This window comes from Procambarus clarkii, chromosome 43, assembly GCF_040958095.1.
Source record: "Procambarus clarkii isolate CNS0578487 chromosome 43, FALCON_Pclarkii_2.0, whole genome shotgun sequence".
Classification (NCBI taxonomy): domain Eukaryota; kingdom Metazoa; phylum Arthropoda; class Malacostraca; order Decapoda; family Cambaridae; genus Procambarus; species Procambarus clarkii.
In genome coordinates this window covers 5914567-5936550 of record NC_091192.1, presented here as the reverse complement: position 1 = coordinate 5936550, position 21984 = coordinate 5914567, and the positions used below count along the sequence as shown (strand labels likewise).

At 57.7% G+C, this 21984-nt stretch overlaps 1 protein-coding gene across 8 annotated transcripts in view; it reads left to right on the top strand.

Moving 5' to 3' along the window:
* Positions 1 to 21984, top strand: part of LOC123756005 (rho GTPase-activating protein 45) — a 975988-nt gene that overhangs the window by 739825 nt on the left and 214179 nt on the right. The window contains exon 1 of one of the 8 annotated variants that reach the window (XM_069300011.1): positions 3633 to 3894. The exons of the other annotated variants lie outside the window; for them this stretch is intronic. Coding sequence (XP_069156112.1) covers positions 3836 to 3894 — 59 coding nt within the window. The 5' untranslated portion in view covers positions 3633 to 3835. Of the gene's footprint in view, positions 1 to 3632; positions 3895 to 21984 lie in introns of those variants that run through there. 8 annotated transcript variants of the gene reach the window in all.

Here is a 21984-nt window from a genome sequence, read left to right as displayed (position 1 = left end):
GGCTGACAGGGATAGGGATGGCAGGAGGCCGACAGGGATAGGGATGGCAGGGGTCGACAGGGATAGGGATGGCAGGGGCTGACAGGGATAGGGATGGCAGGGGCTGACAGGGATAGGGATGGCAGGGGCTGACAGGGATAGGGATGGCAGGGGCTGACAGGGATAGGGATGGCAGGAGGCCGACAGGGATAGGGATGGCAGGGGTCGACAGGGATAGGGATGGCAGGGGCTGACAGGGATAGGGATGGCAGGGGCTGACAGGGATAGGGATGGCAGGGGCTGACAGGGATAGGGATGGCAGGGGCTGACAGGGATAGGGATGGCAGGGGCTGACAGGGATAGGGATGGCAGGGGTCGACAGGGATAGGGATGGCAGGGGTCGACAGGGATAGGGATGGCAGGGGCTGACAGGGATAGGGATGGCAGGGGCTGACAGGGATAGGGATGGCAGGGGCTGACAGGGATAGGGATGGCAGGGGCTGACAGGGATAGGGATGGCAGGGGCTGACAGGGATAGGGATGGCAGGGGCTGACAGGGATAGGGATGGCAGGGGCTGACAGGGATAGGGATGGCAGGGGCTGACAGGGATAGGGATGGCAGGGGCTGACAGGGATAGGGATGGCAGGGGCTGACAGGGATAGGGATGGCAGGGGCTGACAGGGATAGGGATGGCAGGGGCTGACAGGGATAGGGATGGCAGGGGCTGACAGGGATAGGGATGGCAGGGGCTGACAGGGATAGGGATGGCAGGGGCTGACAGGGATAGGGATGGCAGGGGCTGACAGGGATAGGGATGGCAGGGGCTGACAGGGATAGGGATGGCAGGGGCTGACAGGGATAGGGATGGCAGGGGCTGACAGGGATAGGGATGGCAGGGGCCGACAGGGATAGGGATGGCAGGGGCCGACAGGGATAGGGATGGCAGGGGCCGACAGGGATAGGGATGGCAGGGGTCGACAGGTGACATTCCAAGTCTGACTGGCACTTGGGAGATAAAATAAACAAGAGGCCGCAACCTCTCTCGTACATTGTTTATGTTGGTGTGTGTGTGTTGGGGGGGGGGGGGGCAGGTGATTGACAGTTGAGAGGCGGGCGGAAAGAGCAGAGCTCAACCCCCCCCCCCCCCCCGCAAGCACAACTAGGTGAATACAGGAAGCAGCCCGTAGCAGCTGTCTAACTCCCAGGTACCTATTTACTGCTAATTGAACAGGCGGATCACGTGAAACGAATTGTCTGATTTGTTTCTGCCTCGGCCGGGAATCGAACCCGGGCCCTTAGGATAACGACCCCTCCCCCGTGCGTGCGTGCGTGCGTGCATTGCGTTGTGGTGGTGGTAATAGGAGTGACATACGCCTCCCTGCATTGATGTGGTCTGCCACATCAGTCATTAGTCAGTGCTAACCACACCCTGGGGGCCCACGTGGAGCCACACCCTGGGGGCCCACGTGGAGCCACACCCTGGGGGCCCACGTGGAGCCAAACCCTGGGGGCCCACGTGGAGCCACACCCTGGGGGCCCACGTGGAGTCACTCCCTGAGGGCCCACGTGGAGCCACACCCTGGGGACCCCACGTGGAGCCACTCCCTGGGGGCCCACGTGGAGCCACTCCGTGGGGGCCCACGTGGAGCCACACCCTGGGGACCCATGTGGAGCCACACCCTGGGGGCTCACGTGGAGCCACACCCTGGGGACCCATGTGGAGCCACACCCTGGGGCCCCACGTGGAGCCACACCCTGGGGACCCACGTGGAGCCACACCCTGGGGACCCACGTGGAGCCACACCCTGGGAGCCCATGTGGAGCCACACCCTGGGGGCCCACGTGGAGCCACACCCTGGGGGCCCACGTGGAGCCACACCCTGGGGGCCCACGTGGAGCCACACCCTGGGGGCCCACGTGGAGCCACACCCTGGGGGCCCACGTGGAGCCACACCCTGGGGGCCCACGTGGAGCCACACCCTGGGGGCTCCACGTGGAGCCACACCCTGGGGACCCACGTGGAGCCACACCCTGGGAGCCCATGTGGAGCCACACCCTGGGGGCCCACGTGGAGCCACACCCTGGGGGCCCACGTGGAGCCACACCCTGGGGGCCCACGTGGAGCCACACCCTGGGGGCCCACGTGGAGCCACACCCTGGGGGCCCCACGTGGAGCCACACCCTGGGGGCTCCACGTGGAGCCACACCCTGGGGACCCACGTGGAGCCACACCCTGGGAGCCCATGTGGAGCCACACCCTGGGGGCCCTCGTGGAGCCACACCCTGGGGGCCCACGTGGAGCCACACCCTGGGGGCCCACGTGGAGCCACACCCTGGGGGCCCACGTGGAGCCACACCCTGGGGGCCCACGTGGAGCCACACCCTGGGGGCCCACGTGGAGCCACACCCTGGGGGCCCACGTGGAGCCACACCCTGGGGACCCACGTGGAGCCACACCCTGGGGGCCCACGTGGAGCCACACCCTGGGGGCCCACGTGGAGCCACACCCTGGAGGCCCACGTGGAGCCACACCCTGGGGGCCCACGTGGAGCCACACCCTGGGGGCCCACGTGGAGCCACACCCTGGGGGCCCACGTGGAGCCACACCCTGGGGGCCCACGTGGAGCCACACCCTGGGGGCCCACGTGGAGCCACACTCTGGGGGCCCACGTGGAGCCACACCCTGGGGGCCCACGTGGAGCCACACCCTGGGGGCCCACGTGGAGCCACACCCTGGGGGCCCACGTGGAGCCACACCCTGGGGGCCCACGTGGAGCCACACCCTGGGGGCCCACGTGGAGCCACACCCTGGGGGCCCACGTGGAGCCACACCCTGGGGGCCCACGTGGAGCCACACCCTGGGGGCCCACGTGGAGCCACACCCTGGGGGCCCACATGGAGCCACTCAGAAAGTCTGTCTCAGACCATAACATCCCTCCAGAGGCCGGCGTTTCTTCACCCCAACTCCATACTTGTCATAATTGGGTCATTTCCCCATAATCTGTCATGTGACGCTCTGATGTTTTTGACACACTCAACTCGTCCTCATCAACACCGACCAAATGTTCACCAGTCCAACAACCTGTTTATGTAACCCAACCTAGTATTAGGTTCGTTCAAGCTGCGGCCCGACCCAAATACATTCGTCAAATGTAACGTATTGTGGAATTATAAACAATGTTTTCTCGTATGTGTTTTATTATTATAAGTGTACATATAGTTAGGTCTAGGATAGGTAAGAGTAGGTGATTTGGCTCTGTTGGCTGCCCTTTGTATTTGAAGGACCTGAATCACCATTCACAACTAGTAATTTCGAAATTTTCATTCAGTACCAGAATGAAAATTCATTCTCTCTCTCTCTCTCTCTTTCTCTCATACTTTATATTTCCGTCGGAATATGTCGTATATCAGTATATAATGCCGTAGAGTATATTTAACACGGTAACAGCCACATGTGCGGGACGCGGTAACAATTGGGCATATAAGGTCCACGTGAACCACTTCTATCACCGGGATTCGAACACTGACCCTGCGAGAGGCAAGGGCGTCTAGGTACTGAGTAGCCTAAAATGAACAAATTATTTTCAGATTTATAGAAAAAATTCAAATAATTGCTTTTTAAGTAAGCAAAAAAACAAAAAATTTAAACAAATCAAACTTGAAAGAAAATCACCATGGAAGGAGAAGGTGGCACCGTGGTGGGAGTTACCGGAGTGCCATGGCAGGTTGTGCCATGCATGGCTCCCCACGGCAGGCGACGGTGCCAGTTGCCATAGCTGGAAATATATCAGGTGGCCCCCGGAGAGTTCCCTCAAGCCATTCTGGGCCGTGTGTACCCAAGACGTAAGGCCGGCGATGCCCTGCTACAGTTTCTACCCTGCTTGGAGGCCAGGCTTCAGGAGGGCAATAGACAGGTAAGAAAACCTTCTGTTATCTTGGTACTGTTGTTATCATGCAGCTGTTATCTTCCAGCTGTTATTGGTGCTACTTGGTGGTGCTGTGTGTCTGGGTCTGGCTCCTGGTGGTGGTGGTGGTGTGTGTCTGGGTCTGGCTCCTGGTGGTGGTGGTGTGTGTCTGGGTCTGGCTCCTGGTGGTGGTGGTGCTGTGTGCCAGGGTCTGGCTCCTGGTGGTGCTGTGTGTCTGGGTCTGGCTCCTGGTGGTGGTGCTGTGTGCCAGGGTCTGGCTCCTGGTGGTGCTGTGTGTCTGGGTCTGGCTCCTGGTGGTGGTGGTGGTGTGTGTCTGGGTCTGGCTCCTGGTGGTGGTGGTGCTGTGTGTCTGGGTCTGGCTCCTGGTGGTGGTGCTGTGTGCCAGGGTCTGACTCCTGGTGGTGGTGGTGGTGAGTGCCAGGGTCTGGCTCCTGGTGGTGGTGGTGGTGTGTGTCTGAGTCTGGCTCCTGGTGGTGGTGCTGTGTGTCTGGGTCTGGCTCCTGGTGGTGGTGCTGTGTGTCTGAGTCTGACTCCTGGTGGTGGTGGTGGTGGTGTGTGTCTGGGTCTGGCTCCTGGTGGTGGTGGTGGTGTGTGTCTGGGTCTGGCTCCTGGTGGTGGTGGTGTGTGCCAGGGCCTGGCTCCTGGTGGTGGTTGTGTGTGCCAGGGTCTGGCTCCTGGTGGTGGTGCTGTGTGTCTGGGTCTGGCTCCTGGTGGTGGTGCTGTGTGTCTGGGTCTGGCTCCTGGTGGTGGTGCTGTGTGTCTGGGTCTGGCTCCTGGTGGTGCTGTGTGTCTGGGTCTGGCTCCTGGTGGTGGTGGTGGTGTGTGTCTGGGTCTGGCTCCTGGTGGTGGTGGTGGTGTGTGTCTGGGTCTGGCTCCTGGTGGTGGTGGTGGTGTGTGTCTGGGTCTGGCTCCTGGTGGTGGTGGTGTGTGTCTGGGTCTGGCTCCTGGTGGTGGTGTGTGTCTGGGTCTGGCTCCTGGTGGTGGTGGTGCTGTGTGTCTGGGTCTGGCTCCTGGTGGTGGTGCTGTGTGTCTGGGTCTGGCTCCTGGTGGTGCTGTGTGTCTGGGTCTGGCTCCTGGTGGTGGTGGTGGTGTGTGTCTGGGTCTGGCTCCTGGTGGTGGTGGTGGTGTGTGTCTGGGTCTGGCTCCTGATGGTGGTGGTGGTGTGTGTCTGGGTCTGGCTCCTGGTGGTGGTGCTGTGTGCCAGGGTCTGGCTCCTGGTGGTGCTGTGTGTCTGAGTCTGGCTCCTGGTGGTGGTGGTGGTGGTGTGTGTCTGGGTCTGGCTCCTGGTGGTGGTGGTGTGTGCCAGGGTCTGGCTCCTGGTGGTGGTGGTGGTGTGTGTCTGGGTCTGGCTCCTGGTGGTGGTGGTGTGTGTCTGGGTCTGGCTCCTGGTGGTGGTGGTGCTGTGTGCCAGGGTCTGGCTCCTGGTGGTGCTGTGTGTCTGGGTCTGGCTCCTGGTGGTGGTGCTGTGTGCCAGGGTCTGGCTCCTGGTGGTGCTGTGTGTCTGGGTCTGGCTCCTGGTGGTGGTGGTGGTGTGTGTCTGGGTCTGGCTCCTGGTGGTGGTGGTGCTGTGTGTCTGGGTCTGGCTCCTGGTGGTGGTGCTGTGTGCCAGGGTCTGACTCCTGGTGGTGGTGGTGGTGAGTGCCAGGGTCTGGCTCCTGGTGGTGGTGGTGGTGTGTGTCTGAGTCTGGCTCCTGGTGGTGGTGCTGTGTGTCTGGGTCTGGCTCCTGGTGGTGGTGCTGTGTGTCTGAGTCTGACTCCTGGTGGTGGTGGTGGTGGTGTGTGTCTGGGTCTGGCTCCTGGTGGTGGTGGTGGTGTGTGTCTGGGTCTGGCTCCTGGTGGTGGTGGTGTGTGCCAGGGCCTGGCTCCTGGTGGTGGTTGTGTGTGCCAGGGTCTGGCTCCTGGTGGTGGTGCTGTGTGTCTGGGTCTGGCTCCTGGTGGTGGTGCTGTGTGTCTGGGTCTGGCTCCTGGTGGTGGTGCTGTGTGTCTGGGTCTGGCTCCTGGTGGTGCTGTGTGTCTGGGTCTGGCTCCTGGTGGTGGTGGTGGTGTGTGTCTGGGTCTGGCTCCTGGTGGTGGTGGTGGTGTGTGTCTGGGTCTGGCTCCTGGTGGTGGTGGTGGTGTGTGTCTGGGTCTGGCTCCTGGTGGTGGTGGTGTGTGTCTGGGTCTGGCTCCTGGTGGTGGTGTGTGTCTGGGTCTGGCTCCTGGTGGTGGTGGTGCTGTGTGTCTGGGTCTGGCTCCTGGTGGTGGTGCTGTGTGTCTGGGTCTGGCTCCTGGTGGTGGTGTGTGTCTGGGTCTGGCTCCTGGTGGTGGTGGTGGTGTGTGTCTGGGTCTGGCTCCTGGTGGTGGTGGTGGTGTGTGTCTGGGTCTGGCTCCTGATGGTGGTGGTGGTGTGTGTCTGGGTCTGGCTCCTGGTGGTGGTGCTGTGTGCCAGGGTCTGGCTCCTGGTGGTGCTGTGTGTCTGAGTCTGGCTCCTGGTGGTGGTGGTGGTGGTGTGTGTCTGGGTCTGGCTCCTGGTGGTGGTGGTGTGTGCCAGGGTCTGGCTCCTGGTGGTGGTGGTGCTGTGTGTATGGGTCTGGCTCCTGGTGGTGGTGCTGTGTGCCAGGGTCTGGCTCCTGGTGGTACTGTTTGTCTGGGTCTGGCTCCTGGTGGTGCTGTGTGTCTGGGTCTGGCTCCTGGTGGTGGTGCTGTGTGTCTGGGTCTGGCTCCTGGTGGTGGTGCTGTGTGTCTGGGTCTGGCTCCTGGTGGTGGTGGTGGTGTGTGTCTGGGTCTGGCTCCTGGTGGTGGTGGTGGTGTGCGTCTGGGTCTGGCTCCTGGTGGTGGTGGTGGTGTGTGTCTGGGTCTGGCTCCTGGTGGTGGTGGTGGTGTGTGTCTGGGTCTGGCTCCTGGTGGTGGTGGTGCTGTGTGTCTGGGTCTGGCTCCTGGTGGTGGTGGTGGTGTGTGTCTGGGTCTGGCTCCTGGTGGTGGTGGTGGTGTGTGTCTGGGTCTGGCTCCTGGTGGTGGTGTGTGCCAGGGTCTGACTCCTGGTGGTGGTGCTGTGTGTCTGGGTCTGGCTCCTGGTGGTGGTGGTGGTGGTGTGTGTCTGGGTCTGGCTCCTGGTGGTGGTGGTGGTGTGTGTCTGGGTCTGACTCCTGGTGGTGGTGGTGGTGTGTGGCTGGGTCTGGCTCCTGGTGGTGGTGGTGGTGTGTGTCTGGGTCTGGCTCCTGGTGGGGGTGGTGGTGCGTGTCTGGGTCTGGCTCCTGGTGGTGGTGGTGTGTGTCTGGGTATGGCTCCTGGTGGGGGTGGTGGTGTGTGTCTGGGTCTGGCTCCTGGTGGTGGTGGTGTGTGCCTGGGTCTGGCTCCTGGTGGTGGTGGTGGTGTGTGTCTGGGTCTGACTCCTGGTGGTGGTGGTGGTGTGTGTCTGGGTCTGGCTCCTGGTGGTGGTGGTGGTGTGTGTCTGGGTCTGGCTCCTGATGGTGGTGGTGGTGTGTGTCTGGGTCTGGCTCCTGGTGGTGGTGCTGTGTGCCAGGGTCTGGCTCCTGGTGGTGCTGTGTGTCTGAGTCTGGCTCCTGGTGGTGGTGGTGGTGGTGTGTGTCTGGGTCTGGCTCCTGGTGGTGGTGGTGGTGTGTGCCAGGGTCTGGCTCCTGGTGGTGGTGGTGCTGTGTGTATGGGTCTGGCTCCTGGTAGTGGTGCTGTGTGCCAGGGTCTGGCTCCTGGTGGTACTGTTTGTCTGGGTCTGGCTCCTGGTGGTGCTGTGTGTCTGGGTCTGGCTCCTGGTGGTGGTGGTGGTGTGTGTCTGGGTCTGGCTCCTGATGGTGGTGGTGGTGTGTGTCTGGGTCTGGCTCCTGGTGGTGGTGCTGTGTGCCAGGGTCTGGCTCCTGGTGGTGCTGTGTGTCTGAGTCTGGCTCCTGGTGGTGGTGGTGGTGGTGTGTGTCTGGGTCTGGCTCCTGGTGGTGGTGGTGGTGTGTGCCAGGGTCTGGCTCCTGGTGGTGGTGGTGCTGTGTGTATGGGTCTGGCTCCTGGTAGTGGTGCTGTGTGCCAGGGTCTGGCTCCTGGTGGTACTGTTTGTCTGGGTCTGGCTCCTGGTGGTGCTGTGTGTCTGGGTCTGGCTCCTGGTGGTGGTGCTGTGTGTCTGGGTCTGGCTCCTGGTGGTGGTGCTGTGTGTCTGGGTCTGGCTCCTGGTGGTGGTGGTGGTGTGTGTCTGGGTCTGGCTCCTGGTGGTGGTGGTGGTGTGCGTCTGGGTCTGGCTCCTGGTGGTGGTGGTGGTGTGTGTCTGGGTCTGGCTCCTGGTGGTGGTGGTGGTGTGTGTCTGGGTCTGGCTCCTGGTGGTGGTGGTGCTGTGTGTCTGGGTCTGGCTCCTGGTGGTGGTGGTGGTGTGTGTCTGGGTCTGGCTCCTGGTGGTGGTGGTGGTGTGTGTCTGGGTCTGGCTCCTGGTGGTGGTGTGTGCCAGGGTCTGACTCCTGGTGGTGGTGCTGTGTGTCTGGGTCTGGCTCCTGGTGGTGGTGGTGGTGGTGTGTGTCTGGGTCTGGCTCCTGGTGGTGGTGGTGGTGTGTGTCTGGGTCTGACTCCTGGTGGTGGTGGTGGTGTGTGGCTGGGTCTGGCTCCTGGTGGTGGTGGTGGTGTGTGTCTGGGTCTGGCTCCTGGTGGGGGTGGTGGTGCGTGTCTGGGTCTGGCTCCTGGTGGTGGTGGTGTGTGTCTGGGTATGGCTCCTGGTGGGGGTGGTGGTGTGTGTCTGGGTCTGGCTCCTGGTGGTGGTGGTGTGTGCCTGGGTCTGGCTCCTGGTGGTGGTGGTGGTGTGTGTCTGGGTCTGACTCCTGGTGGTGGTGTGTGTCTGGGTCTGGCTCCTGGTGGTGGTGTGTGCCAGGGTCTGACTCCTGGTGGTGGTGGTGGTGTGTGTCTGGGTCTGACTCCTGGTGGTGGTGGTGGTGTGTGCCTGGGTCTGGCTCCTGGTGGTGGTGGTGGTGTGTGTCTGGGTCTGGCTCCTGGTGGGGGTGGTGGTGCGTGTCTGGGTCTGGCTCCTGGTGGTGGTGGTGTGTGTCTGGGTATGGCTCCTGGTGGGGGTGGTGGTGTGTGTCTGGGTCTGGCTCCTGGTGGTGGTGTGTGCCAGGGTCTGACTCCTGGTGGTGGTGGTGGTGTGTGCCTGGGTCTGGCTCCTAGTGGTGGTGGTGTGTGCCAGGGTCTGGCTCCTGGTGGTGGTGGTGGTGTGTGTCTGGGTCTGGCTCCTGGTGGTGGTGGTGGTGTGTGCCTGGGTCTGGCTCCTGGTGGTGGTGGTGGTGTGTGTCTGGGTCTGGCTCCTGGTGGTGGTGTGTGTCTGGGTCTGGCTCCTGGTGGTGGTGTGTGCCAGGGTCTGACTCCTGGTGGTGGTGGTGGTGTGTGTCTGGGTCTGACTCCTGGTGGTGGTGGTGGTGTGTACCTGGGTCTGGCTCCTGGTGGTGGTGGTGTGTGCCAGGGTCTGGCTCCTGGTGGTGGTGGTGGTGTGTGTCTGGGTCTGGCTCCTGGTGGTGGTGGTGGTGTGTGCCTGGGTCTGGCTCCTGGTGGTGGTGGTGTGTGTCTGGGTCTGGCTCCTGGTGGTGGTGGTGGTGTGTGCCTGGGTCTGGCTCCTGGTGGTGGTGGTGGTGTGTGCCTGGGTCTGACTCCTGGTGGTGGTGGTGGTGTGTGTCTGGGTCTTGCTCCTGGTGGTGGTGGTGGTGTGTGCCTGGGTCTGACTCCTGGTGGTGGTGGTGCTGTGTGTCTGGGTCTGACTCCTGGTGGTGGTGGTGGTGTGTGTCTGGGTCTGGCTCCTGGTGGTGGTGGTGGTGTGTGCCAGGGTCTGGCTCCTGGTGGTGGTTGTGTGTGCCAGGGTCTGGCTCCTGGTGGTGGTGCTGTGTGTCTGGGTCTGGCTCCTGGTGGTGGTGCTGTGTGTCTGGGTCTGGCTCCTGGTGGTGGTGCTGTGTGTCTGGGTCTGGCTCCTGGTGGTGCTGTGTGTCTGGGTCTGGCTCCTGGTGGTGGTGGTGGTGTGTGTCTGGGTCTGGCTCCTGGTGGTGGTGGTGGTGTGTGTCTGGGTCTGGCTCCTGGTGGTGGTGGTGGTGTGTGTCTGGGTCTGGCTCCTGGTGGTGGTGGTGTGTGTCTGGGTCTGGCTCCTGGTGGTGGTGTGTGTCTGGGTCTGGCTCCTGGTGGTGGTGGTGCTGTGTGTCTGGGTCTGGCTCCTGGTGGTGGTGCTGTGTGTCTGGGTCTGGCTCCTGGTGGTGCTGTGTGTCTGGGTCTGGCTCCTGGTGGTGGTGGTGGTGTGTGTCTGGGTCTGGCTCCTGGTGGTGGTGGTGGTGTGTGTCTGGGTCTGGCTCCTGATGGTGGTGGTGGTGTGTGTCTGGGTCTGGCTCCTGGTGGTGGTGCTGTGTGCCAGGGTCTGGCTCCTGGTGGTGCTGTGTGTCTGAGTCTGGCTCCTGGTGGTGGTGGTGGTGGTGTGTGTCTGGGTCTGGCTCCTGGTGGTGGTGGTGTGTGCCAGGGTCTGGCTCCTGGTGGTGGTGGTGCTGTGTGTATGGGTCTGGCTCCTGGTGGTGGTGCTGTGTGCCAGGGTCTGGCTCCTGGTGGTACTGTTTGTCTGGGTCTGGCTCCTGGTGGTGCTGTGTGTCTGGGTCTGGCTCCTGGTGGTGGTGCTGTGTGTCTGGGTCTGGCTCCTGGTGGTGGTGCTGTGTGTCTGGGTCTGGCTCCTGGTGGTGGTGGTGGTGTGTGTCTGGGTCTGGCTCCTGGTGGTGGTGGTGGTGTGCGTCTGGGTCTGGCTCCTGGTGGTGGTGGTGGTGTGTGTCTGGGTCTGGCTCCTGGTGGTGGTGGTGGTGTGTGTCTGGGTCTGGCTCCTGGTGGTGGTGGTGCTGTGTGTCTGGGTCTGGCTCCTGGTGGTGGTGGTGGTGTGTGTCTGGGTCTGGCTCCTGGTGGTGGTGGTGGTGTGTGTCTGGGTCTGGCTCCTGGTGGTGGTGTGTGCCAGGGTCTGACTCCTGGTGGTGGTGCTGTGTGTCTGGGTCTGGCTCCTGGTGGTGGTGGTGGTGGTGTGTGTCTGGGTCTGGCTCCTGGTGGTGGTGGTGGTGTGTGTCTGGGTCTGACTCCTGGTGGTGGTGGTGGTGTGTGGCTGGGTCTGGCTCCTGGTGGTGGTGGTGGTGTGTGTCTGGGTCTGGCTCCTGGTGGGGGTGGTGGTGCGTGTCTGGGTCTGGCTCCTGGTGGTGGTGGTGTGTGTCTGGGTATGGCTCCTGGTGGGGGTGGTGGTGTGTGTCTGGGTCTGGCTCCTGGTGGTGGTGGTGTGTGCCTGGGTCTGGCTCCTGGTGGTGGTGGTGGTGTGTGTCTGGGTCTGACTCCTGGTGGTGGTGGTGGTGTGTGTCTGGGTCTGGCTCCTGGTGGTGGTGGTGGTGTGTGTCTGGGTCTGGCTCCTGATGGTGGTGGTGGTGTGTGTCTGGGTCTGGCTCCTGGTGGTGGTGCTGTGTGCCAGGGTCTGGCTCCTGGTGGTGCTGTGTGTCTGAGTCTGGCTCCTGGTGGTGGTGGTGGTGGTGTGTGTCTGGGTCTGGCTCCTGGTGGTGGTGGTGGTGTGTGCCAGGGTCTGGCTCCTGGTGGTGGTGGTGCTGTGTGTATGGGTCTGGCTCCTGGTAGTGGTGCTGTGTGCCAGGGTCTGGCTCCTGGTGGTACTGTTTGTCTGGGTCTGGCTCCTGGTGGTGCTGTGTGTCTGGGTCTGGCTCCTGGTGGTGGTGCTGTGTGTCTGGGTCTGGCTCCTGGTGGTGGTGCTGTGTGTCTGGGTCTGGCTCCTGGTGGTGGTGGTGGTGTGTGTCTGGGTCTGGCTCCTGGTGGTGGTGGTGGTGTGCGTCTGGGTCTGGCTCCTGGTGGTGGTGGTGGTGTGTGTCTGGGTCTGGCTCCTGGTGGTGGTGGTGGTGTGTGTCTGGGTCTGGCTCCTGGTGGTGGTGGTGCTGTGTGTCTGGGTCTGGCTCCTGGTGGTGGTGGTGGTGTGTGTCTGGGTCTGGCTCCTGGTGGTGGTGGTGGTGTGTGTCTGGGTCTGGCTCCTGGTGGTGGTGTGTGCCAGGGTCTGACTCCTGGTGGTGGTGCTGTGTGTCTGGGTCTGGCTCCTGGTGGTGGTGGTGGTGGTGTGTGTCTGGGTCTGGCTCCTGGTGGTGGTGGTGGTGTGTGTCTGGGTCTGACTCCTGGTGGTGGTGGTGGTGTGTGGCTGGGTCTGGCTCCTGGTGGTGGTGGTGGTGTGTGTCTGGGTCTGGCTCCTGGTGGGGGTGGTGGTGCGTGTCTGGGTCTGGCTCCTGGTGGTGGTGGTGTGTGTCTGGGTATGGCTCCTGGTGGGGGTGGTGGTGTGTGTCTGGGTCTGGCTCCTGGTGGTGGTGGTGTGTGCCTGGGTCTGGCTCCTGGTGGTGGTGGTGGTGTGTGTCTGGGTCTGACTCCTGGTGGTGGTGTGTGTCTGGGTCTGGCTCCTGGTGGTGGTGTGTGCCAGGGTCTGACTCCTGGTGGTGGTGGTGGTGTGTGTCTGGGTCTGACTCCTGGTGGTGGTGGTGGTGTGTGCCTGGGTCTGGCTCCTGGTGGTGGTGGTGTGTGCCAGGGTCTGGCTCCTGGTGGTGGTGGTGGTGTGTGTCTGGGTCTGGCTCCTGGTGGTGGTGGTGGTGTGTGCCTGGGTCTGGCTCCTGGTGGTGGTGGTGGTGTGTGTCTGGGTCTGGCTCCTGGTGGTGGTGTGTGTCTGGGTCTGGCTCCTGGTGGTGGTGTGTGCCAGGGTCTGACTCCTGGTGGTGGTGGTGGTGTGTGTCTGGGTCTGACTCCTGGTGGTGGTGGTGGTGTGTACCTGGGTCTGGCTCCTGGTGGTGGTGGTGTGTGCCAGGGTCTGGCTCCTGGTGGTGGTGGTGGTGTGTGTCTGGGTCTGGCTCCTGGTGGTGGTGGTGGTGTGTGCCTGGGTCTGGCTCCTGGTGGTGGTGGTGTGTGTCTGGGTCTGGCTCCTGGTGGTGGTGGTGGTGTGTGCCTGGGTCTGGCTCCTGGTGGTGGTGGTGGTGTGTGCCTGGGTCTGACTCCTGGTGGTGGTGGTGGTGTGTGTCTGGGTCTTGCTCCTGGTGGTGGTGGTGGTGTGTGCCTGGGTCTGACTCCTGGTGGTGGTGGTGCTGTGTGTCTGGGTCTGACTCCTGGTGGTGGTGGTGGTGTGTGTCTGGGTCTGGCTCCTGGTGGTGGTGGTGGTGTGTGCCAGGGTCTGACTCCTGGTGGTGGTGGTGCTGTGTGTCTGGGTCTGACTCCTGGTGGTGGTGGTGGTGTGTGTCTGGGTCTGGCTCCTGGTGGTGGTGGTGGTGTGTGCCTGGGTCTGACTCCTGGTGGTGGTGCTGTGTGTCTGGGTCTGGCTCCTGGTGGTGGTGGTGGTGTGTGCCTGGGTCTGACTCCTGGTGGTGGTGGTGGTGTGTGCCTGGGTCTGACTCCTGGTGGTGGTGGTGGTGTGTGTCTGGGTCTGGCTCCTGGTGGTGGTGGTGGTGTGTGCCAGGGTCTGGCTCCTGGTGGTGGTGGTGGTGTGTGTCTGGGTCTGGCTCCTGGTGGTGGTGGTGGTGTGTGTCTGAGTCTGGCTCCTGGTGGTGGTGGTGGTGTGTGTCTGGGTCTGGCTCCTGGTGGTGGTGGTGCTGTGTGCCAGGGTCTGGCTCCTGGTGGTGGTGGTGCTGTGTGCCAGGGTCTGGCTCCTGGTGGTGGTGGTGCTGTGTGCCAGGGTCTGGCTCCTGGTGGTGGTGCTGTGTGTCTGGGTCTGGCTCCTGGTGGTGGTGCTGTGTGTCTGGGTCTGGCTCCTGGTGGTGGTGCTGTGTGTCTGGGTCTCATTCACGTTTCCAAGTTCCTTTTGGGTCTTTTTTGTCCTTTTCTCTCTTAATTTAAGGAGGCTGTGTTGCCTACCTTTCCCTCTAGTATCTCGTATGTTGTAATCATATCCCATCTGTTCCTTCTCTGTTCTTGGATATGCGAGATATAGTTAGTTTTTAACCTATTCTCGGAGCGTAACTTAGTTTCGGTGGTGGTAGAAGAGCCTGGACGAGCTTGCATGCATGGGTGTCAAGGGGAGACTCATGAAATGGGTTGAAGACTACCTCACAGGGAGGAAAGCCAAGGTCTGCTTCAATGCAGCAGTCTCAAGAACAATGAATATGGAACTCGGGTCCCCCCAAGGTAGAGTCTTAAGCCCTACACTATTCAATGTACTTATGAACGCCATTGCAAATATTGATATTCCGGAAGGAACACAACAAGTGGGATATGCAGATGATGTCCTAATACAAATTCCCACATTGGGAAAAATTGAACAGTCCATTGAACTCCTCGGAAGGAAATGTATTGTGCTCGGTTTCACTCTCTCCACAAGGAAGACAAAAGCATACTCTCATCACAAGCGGGGGGGAAAATGAAGAACTACAAATTAATGGTGTAACACTTGAATGGGTTGACCACTATCGGTACCTTGGCGTCACTGTCGGCTTTAACAAGGGGAAGAAAGAGGAGCTCAAGTATCTCATAGGAACAGGCAAAAGTCGACTCAGGGCACTGAAAGCTATGACCTGGAATAGATATGGAGCCTCTATTGTCGTGCTTAAAATGATGTACACAGCCTATGTGCGCTCCGTCATAGACTATGCCGCACCAGTTCTGTGCACCTACTCCCAAAGCGATATGAAAAGGTTCGAAAGAATTCTGAATGAAGCCATGACAATCATTCTTGGAGTTCCAAGAACTGCCAAAACGGAGAGGAGTTGTCCCTTCCCAGTGTTAAAAGCAGAATTAAGGAGCTGAATGCTAAGCTTGCAATTAGGATAGCCAAAGATCCCCATTACAATGATATTGCTAAGAAAAAACTGAGTTCTGTGCTACTTTCAGGGGAAAACAGGAGAAGCAAAAAATGGCATCACAGATCAGTCTGCTACCTGGAAGAGCTTCACCTGCTTGAGCAAGCCCGTGAGCTCCTGCCTGTAGAGAGGTTACCTCCCTGGGAGGATGACCCATGCAGGATTATCATCAATGAAATGGCAACGAAAAAATCCAACATGATACCACAAGAAATGAGGCACAAGTATCTCCAGGAAATTTATAAAGAAGCTGGAGATGAACTAGATCAAATCTACACTGACGGGTCATCTAATCCTGTCAATGGCAGGGCTGGTGCAGCATACACGGTAATAAAGGATAATACTTTCCAACGCAGAAATGAAGAAAAAGCACGTATTGAGAACTATGCCTCTTCAACGCAAGCAGAGCTAACTGCCATTGTTATGGCGTTAAGATTTCTTGAACGGAACACTAATGGTGCAGTGATTTGCACCGATTCAAAAGCAGCACTGCAAAGCCTAAGTAAAAATCAGGCAGAAAATCTTGCAATTGTCGCTGAAATTAAGAGAGCTGTAAGAGTACTTACCAATCAGGGAAGAGTCATCAAGTTTCTGTGGATCCCCTCCCATGTTGGAATATGTGGGAATGAACGAGCAGATGTGCTGGCTGCTGAAGGCGCTGAAGGAGACCATATTGAATACTTCATACCCAAGACTCTACTACAAATTAGAGGTATTATCAGGCAACATCACCGTGACAAGGTAACTAAGGAAAGGAGGATAGAAGCACAAACCATTGAATCTGTACGATGGTACAACAAGGTTGCAGCTGCCAATCCCAATCATTATGGATGAAGAGGAGGACGACGAGGGAGAGAATCAGTAATAGCGAGAATCCGTCTTGGATACAAATATCCTTGGAGATATGGAATGGAAACAACAGTTGATCAGCGAAGTTGCAGAATCTGTGGTGAGAGTGATGGACACCGCCTTGACCACTATCTACGTGAATGTAAACACCTGAGAGACATCATAATTATATGTAGAATAATGCACCCCACATTGTTTGAGTTAGGAAAAACTATTTGTCAAATATTGATACTGTTCTTAAAAGATTCCTCCATTTTGCACCCTCAAGATAACGTAAGCTTTTAAGGGTTGACAGATGTTAATCTTCTTGTTTGAGGAGCTGTTCACTTGAGACAGTTAAGCAAGTCCCAGCTGTGTCTGGGTACAAGTGACAGGATGAACAACCCAGCGGGTTTTCTTCCTTTTGGGGAGTGTTGTACATGCTGCTATGGCGATGTGTCCACTCACAGGATGAGTACTGTCACTATGGCGGTGTGTCCACTCACAAGACGAGTGGCGCTGCCCAATGAACTCGCCCATCGGGGCAAAATTTTAAAAATTTAAAAATTTTAGAGGAAGATGGAAGGAGGGGTACGAGGAAAGGGGGAGGGGCGAGCCAGAGACTCCAATATGGTCTGCATCCCTCCTCCCCCACCCCCCCCCCTCACCCAAAGTTGTCAGTTCAACAAGTTGCCGCTAATTATGTGGCGCTCTGAGGCTAATGAGCACGGGGGCTCCCCATCCCCTCCTCGTCCTCCCCACCATCCCCACACCCCATCTTCCTCACCCGGCTCAGTAACACACCCCCTTCCCACTACACCCAAACCTTCCCACACTCGTCCTCCCCACACACCCATCACAGCCAGTGACAGTGCCATCTGCCAGTGACAGTGCCATCTGCCAGTGACAGTGCCATCTGCCAGTGACACAGTGCCATCTGCCAGTGACACAGTGCCATCTGCCAGTGACAGTGCCATCTGCCAGTGACACAGTGCCATCTGCCAGTGACACAGTGCCATCTGCCAGTGACAGTGTCATCTACCAATGACAGAGTGCCATCTGCCAGTGCCATCTACCAGTGACACAGTGCCATCTGCCAGTGACACAATGCCATCTGCCAGTGACACAGTGCCATCTGCCAGTGACAGTGCCATCTGCCAGTGCCATTGTGTTGCTCCCTGTCTCCTCAGCGTAGGAGGCTGGTGGCCACGTGGGTAAACCGTGCTGCCGGAGTTTACCCTGGTTGATACCTGGTTGATGGGGTTCTGGGAGTTCTTCTACTCCCCAAGCCCGGCCCGAGGCCAGGCTTGACTTGTGAGAGTTTGGTCCACCAGGCTGTTGCTTGGAGCGGCCCGCAGGCCCACATACCCACCACAGCGCGGCTGATCCGGAACTCCTTGAAGGAAACAATCTAGTTTCCTCTTGAAGATGTCCACGGTTGTTCCTGTAATATTTCTGATGCTCGCTGGGAGGACGTTGAACAACCGCGGACCTCTGATGTTTATACAGTGTTCTCTGATTGTGCCTATGGCACCTCTGCTCTTCACTGGTTCTTTTCTGCATTTTCTTCCATATCGTTCACTCCAGTACGTTGTTATTTTACTGTGTAGATTTGGGACCTGGCCCTCCAGTATTTTCCATGTGTATATTATTTGGTATCTCCCTCGTCTCCTTTCTAGTGAGTACATTTGGAGAGCTTTGAGACGATCCCAATAATTTAGGTGCTTTATCTCGTCTATGCGTGCCGTATATGTTCTCTGTATTCCCTCTATTTCAGTAATCTCTCCTGCTCTGAAGGGGGAAGTGAGTACTGAGCAGTACTCAAGACGGGACAACACAAGTGACTTGAAGAGTACAACCATTGTGCAGTACAACCCTGTGCAGGGATGAGTGACGCTGCCCGGTAAACTACCCCCAAACCTCTAACCCCAGAGGCAAAATTAATAAAAAAGGTTAAATGTAATGTAAACTCAAGATGGAACTGATAAGAAACTTGTCAGTAAACTCATGTAGCCAAACATGTGCCGACAGGTGTTGTGCAGGTGTGGCGGCTGGCAGCGGCTCTGGTGTACCTGCATGGTTTACTTAACCACTGTTGGCATTGGTCAGTTACTGGATGGGTGACCATGTACACACTCCGGCTCTTTGGCTGGGATACCCACGATAAGCCTAACACGTGTAAAGTCCTGGTATACCAGTATACCCCCACAGTGTTCCCCTCCACTAAGGTCCTGGTATACCAGTATACCACCACAGTGTTCCCCACCACTAAGGTCCTGGTATACCAGTATACCACCACAATGTTCTGCTCCACCAAGGTCCTGGTATAAGGTGTATACCCCCAGTGTTCCGCTCCACCAAATAACGCTCTTGAGTGAAGCATATAGGTACATATATGAAAAATGTTTTGGGTCCGGGAGGTTGATGGGGGTTGGTGTGACGTAGAGGTGGTGGGGTGAGGGGAGGTGAGAGAGTCCACGGGGGGTGAGGGGTGAGGGGCAGCGTGAGGGGAGACGTATACCCTCAGGGAGTATCCCTGACAGGTCGGTTATATTCCAGTGGTGTTCTGGTGTATGTAGACGTCAGTGGTCCGCCTACACCCACACCTGCCTCCACACCTACACCTGCCTCCACACCTACACCTGCCTCCACACCTGCACCTGCCTCCACACCTACACCTGCCTCCACACCTACAGCCACACCTGCCTCCACACCCGCACACACTCACGCTGGCTGAGGGGTTAAAGCTTGGAGCTATTAGGGGTATGGTTGTCTGGGGTGGCCCAGGTTCGATTCTTGGAGGGGTGATAGAGTTTACAGTTGGAGGCTTGGTGACCATTCAAGCTTTACGTGTGTAAATATTTAGGTCCTCGTAGCCGAGTGGACAACGCTCTGGGGCTGTTGGCCTACGGGCCTTGTGTTCGATTCCCTGTCGAAACAAATGGGCTCAGATTCTGTTTAGACACACCACACACACACACACTCACACACACACACACACACACACACACACACACACACACACACACACACACACACACACACACACACACACACACACACACACACACACACGAGAAACAAGCTGAAGCAGTTGTGTTGAGGTGGATGAGAGAGAACCTTTACAAGTGTGGCTGGACTGATCACAATGTGACTGAGCAAGAACTGGACCACCAGGTGGACCAGCCCTGTATGACCTCATAGTGTCCGCCATACCAGTCACGGGCGATGATGTCAAACTAAGGAGAGTACCTAGACAGATGGCTGCTTGATTTCAATGAAAGCAAATGCAAGGTGGTAAGATAAAGGTGGACTCTACAAGCACAAACAGGTGAAGACACGCTTGCGCATTGCTGGCCTAATTCTACATGTGTGTAGGCGAGCGTCAAGCACAATGGAACACCTACCTACTTGTGTCTCTTGGAGTGAGCTACGACTCTGGGGCCCCGCCTCACATGTATAATGTACATCTCAACTACTTTCCTCCAGGGCCTAGTCATCATATCTACCCTTAAGGTTGGGTTTGGAGTGGCTTGCACTGTGTGGGATTGTATGTGTGGGGTATGTATGTATGCCTTATATATGTAGGACAAGTATTCAAGACGCTAGTGCTCTCTAGAGTGGAGTACTGCTGCACAATGACAGCCCCTTTCAAAGCTGGAGAAATTGCTGACCTGGAGAGCGTGCAGAGATCCTTTACTGCTAGAATCCACTCAGTAAAACATCTAAACTACTGGGACCGACTAAAGAGCCTAAATCTGTATTCCCTTGAGCGCAGGCGGGAGAGATGCATAATAATTTACACGTGGACAATAGTATAGGGGATGGTCCCAAACCTGCACACAGAAATAACACCACATGAGACCAGGAGGCATGGCAGGATGTGCAGAATATCCCCGTTGAAGAGCAGAGGTGCAACAGGTACTCAGAGAGAACTCTATCAACATCAGAGGCCTGAGACTGTTCAACACGCTTCCACTACACATAAGGGGCATAACTGGCCGACCCCTCACAGTGTTCAAGAGAGAACTATCAACATCAGAGGCCCGAGACTGTTCAACACGCTTCCACTACACATAAGGGGCATAACTGGCCGACCCCTCACAGTGTTCAAGAGAGAACTATCAACATCAGAGGCCCGAGACTGTTCAACACGCTTCCACTACACATAAGGGGCATAACTGGCCGACCCCTCACAGTGTTCAAGAGAGAACTATCAACATCAGAGGCCCGAGACTGTTCAACACGCTTCCACTACACATAAGGGACATAACTGGCCGACCCCTCGCAGTGTTCAAGAGAGAACTATCAACATCAGAGGCCCGAGACTGTTCAACACGCTTCCACTACACATAAGGGACATAACTGGCCGACCCCTCACAGTGTTCAAGAGAGAACTGGATAAACACCTCCAAAGGATACCTGATCAACCAGGCTGTGATTCGTATGTCAGGCTGCTAGCAGCCGCTAGCCAGTCCTGGTTGATCTGGTTGACCAGTCCAGCAACCAGGAGGCCTGGTCGACGACCGGAACGGCCCCGCGGTCCGAAAACAAGGCAAGGTGTTCCTGTGTGTAGTCCTGTTAAACCCCGCACACTGTATGGTGATCTGTAAATGTGTATGTTAGTTACAGCACTTGACATGAGTAATATGAGTGCGTGAGTGACACCAGGGGCGGCGATGTCCCTCAGGGAGGCCAGGTTACTCACCCATAATGACCCTCAGGGAGGCCAGGTTACTCACCCATAATGACCCTCAGGGAGGCCAGGTTACTCACCCATAATGTCCCACAGGGAGGCCAGGTTACTCACCCATAATGTCCCACATGGAGGCCAGGTTACTCACCCATAATGTCCCACAGGGAGGCCAGGTTACTCACCCATAAGGAACATAACCCCCCACATCCTCACATAATACTCTTCCTCTGCTCTATACCACTGACTTGTTAACCTCTCTGATTATTGTGCCTCTACCACCAACTGCTGCTGCTTCCTCCCTCCCTCTTCTCCTGCTGCTCTTGGTGGTGGTGGGGCGTCGGCGTGGTGGTGGTGGTGCTACATTAGGATAACATATCGCTATCATATAACATTGTGATGGCAACGATATTACGTGTCTCAAACACACCCTTGTTGATGTATCGCTATCCTCCCTCTCCCCCCCCCCTTCTCTCTCTCTCTCTCTCTCTCTCTCTCTCTCTCTCTCTCTCTCTCTCTCTCTCTCTCTCTCTCTCTCTCTCTCTCTCTCTCTCTCTCCCTCCCTCTCCCTCTCCCCCCCCCTCTCCCCCATTACGCTCCCTCCCCTCTCAACCACGTGGGCTGGACGGTGGAGCGACGGTCTCGCTTCATGCAGGTCGGCGTTCAATCCCCAATCGTCCAAGTGGTTGGGCACCATTCCCCTCCCTCCTCTCATCCCAAATCGTTATCCTGACCCCCTTCCCAGCTATATAGTCTTATTGGCGTGATGCTTACTGTGAAATAATAAAATTATATAACGAAATTAAACAAAAGTAAGAGGCAGGTGACGCCACAGGAAGTCAACGATCCAAGCGACAATGTTGGGGCTTTGGGTAGTTAGATGGATCAATTAAGTTATAAAATTGTATTATTTCTGAGAAAAGATACGTTTTTTCAAGTTGTACATTCAGCACCAACATTATAGTCAGTAAATATATCATATATCTTCATTACTTACATAATGCTGGGAAGCTTTGGGTGTTGCAAGTTATCAGGTCATATCATCATTGTGATGCAAGATTTGCAACATCCGGATCTCATAAGCTTCACCCAATTTATGCTTTTACGCGTATTGTCCTCAGAAAGTTGCTGTTATGTCAACGTCTGTCAGTATTAAGATGTTCATCTAGAGCTTGTAGGCTTCCCCGTGCGATCTTAGAGGTATTGTCTACATCCCTGTTACGGCCCTACTGGGACGCAACCGGGTTCTTCTCTGATGGTAGTAGAGTTTTGGAATCCGGCCTCAAGTTAGTAGAGGCTTTCAAGGGGTGTGTTCCATAATGCAAGTCAAACTAAAGGGGGAGGGATACAAATATTCCAATTTATATATATATTTCCACCACCATAATTTAAAGTCATAAAAGGGAATTATTACTACACAATGTACAATGAGGTCTCCCTCTCTGAAGACGCTCAACACTCGGTGATGCTTCTTCTAGGTAGCCCTGGTCTCGGCTTCTGTGGCTCACGCTGAATCCACGATAACTCTACGACGAATCTACCCTGGCCACAGGCCAGCCAAATCACAGTCCCACTGGGTGCTTCGTCGTGGAGGCCTTCAACCACAATCCAGCCTGTAGTTGGCAGGTACCGATCAGCTCCGCTGTGTAGGCCACTCCACAACCGATACTTAGGGTTGCGTGCCCTAGCCAGGAGCCTCGTGGACTCGCTGGTCCCTCTCCTCATACAGCACCCCAGTGGGTGGTCTCCTCCACCAGCCAACCCCGGATAAGGCGATTC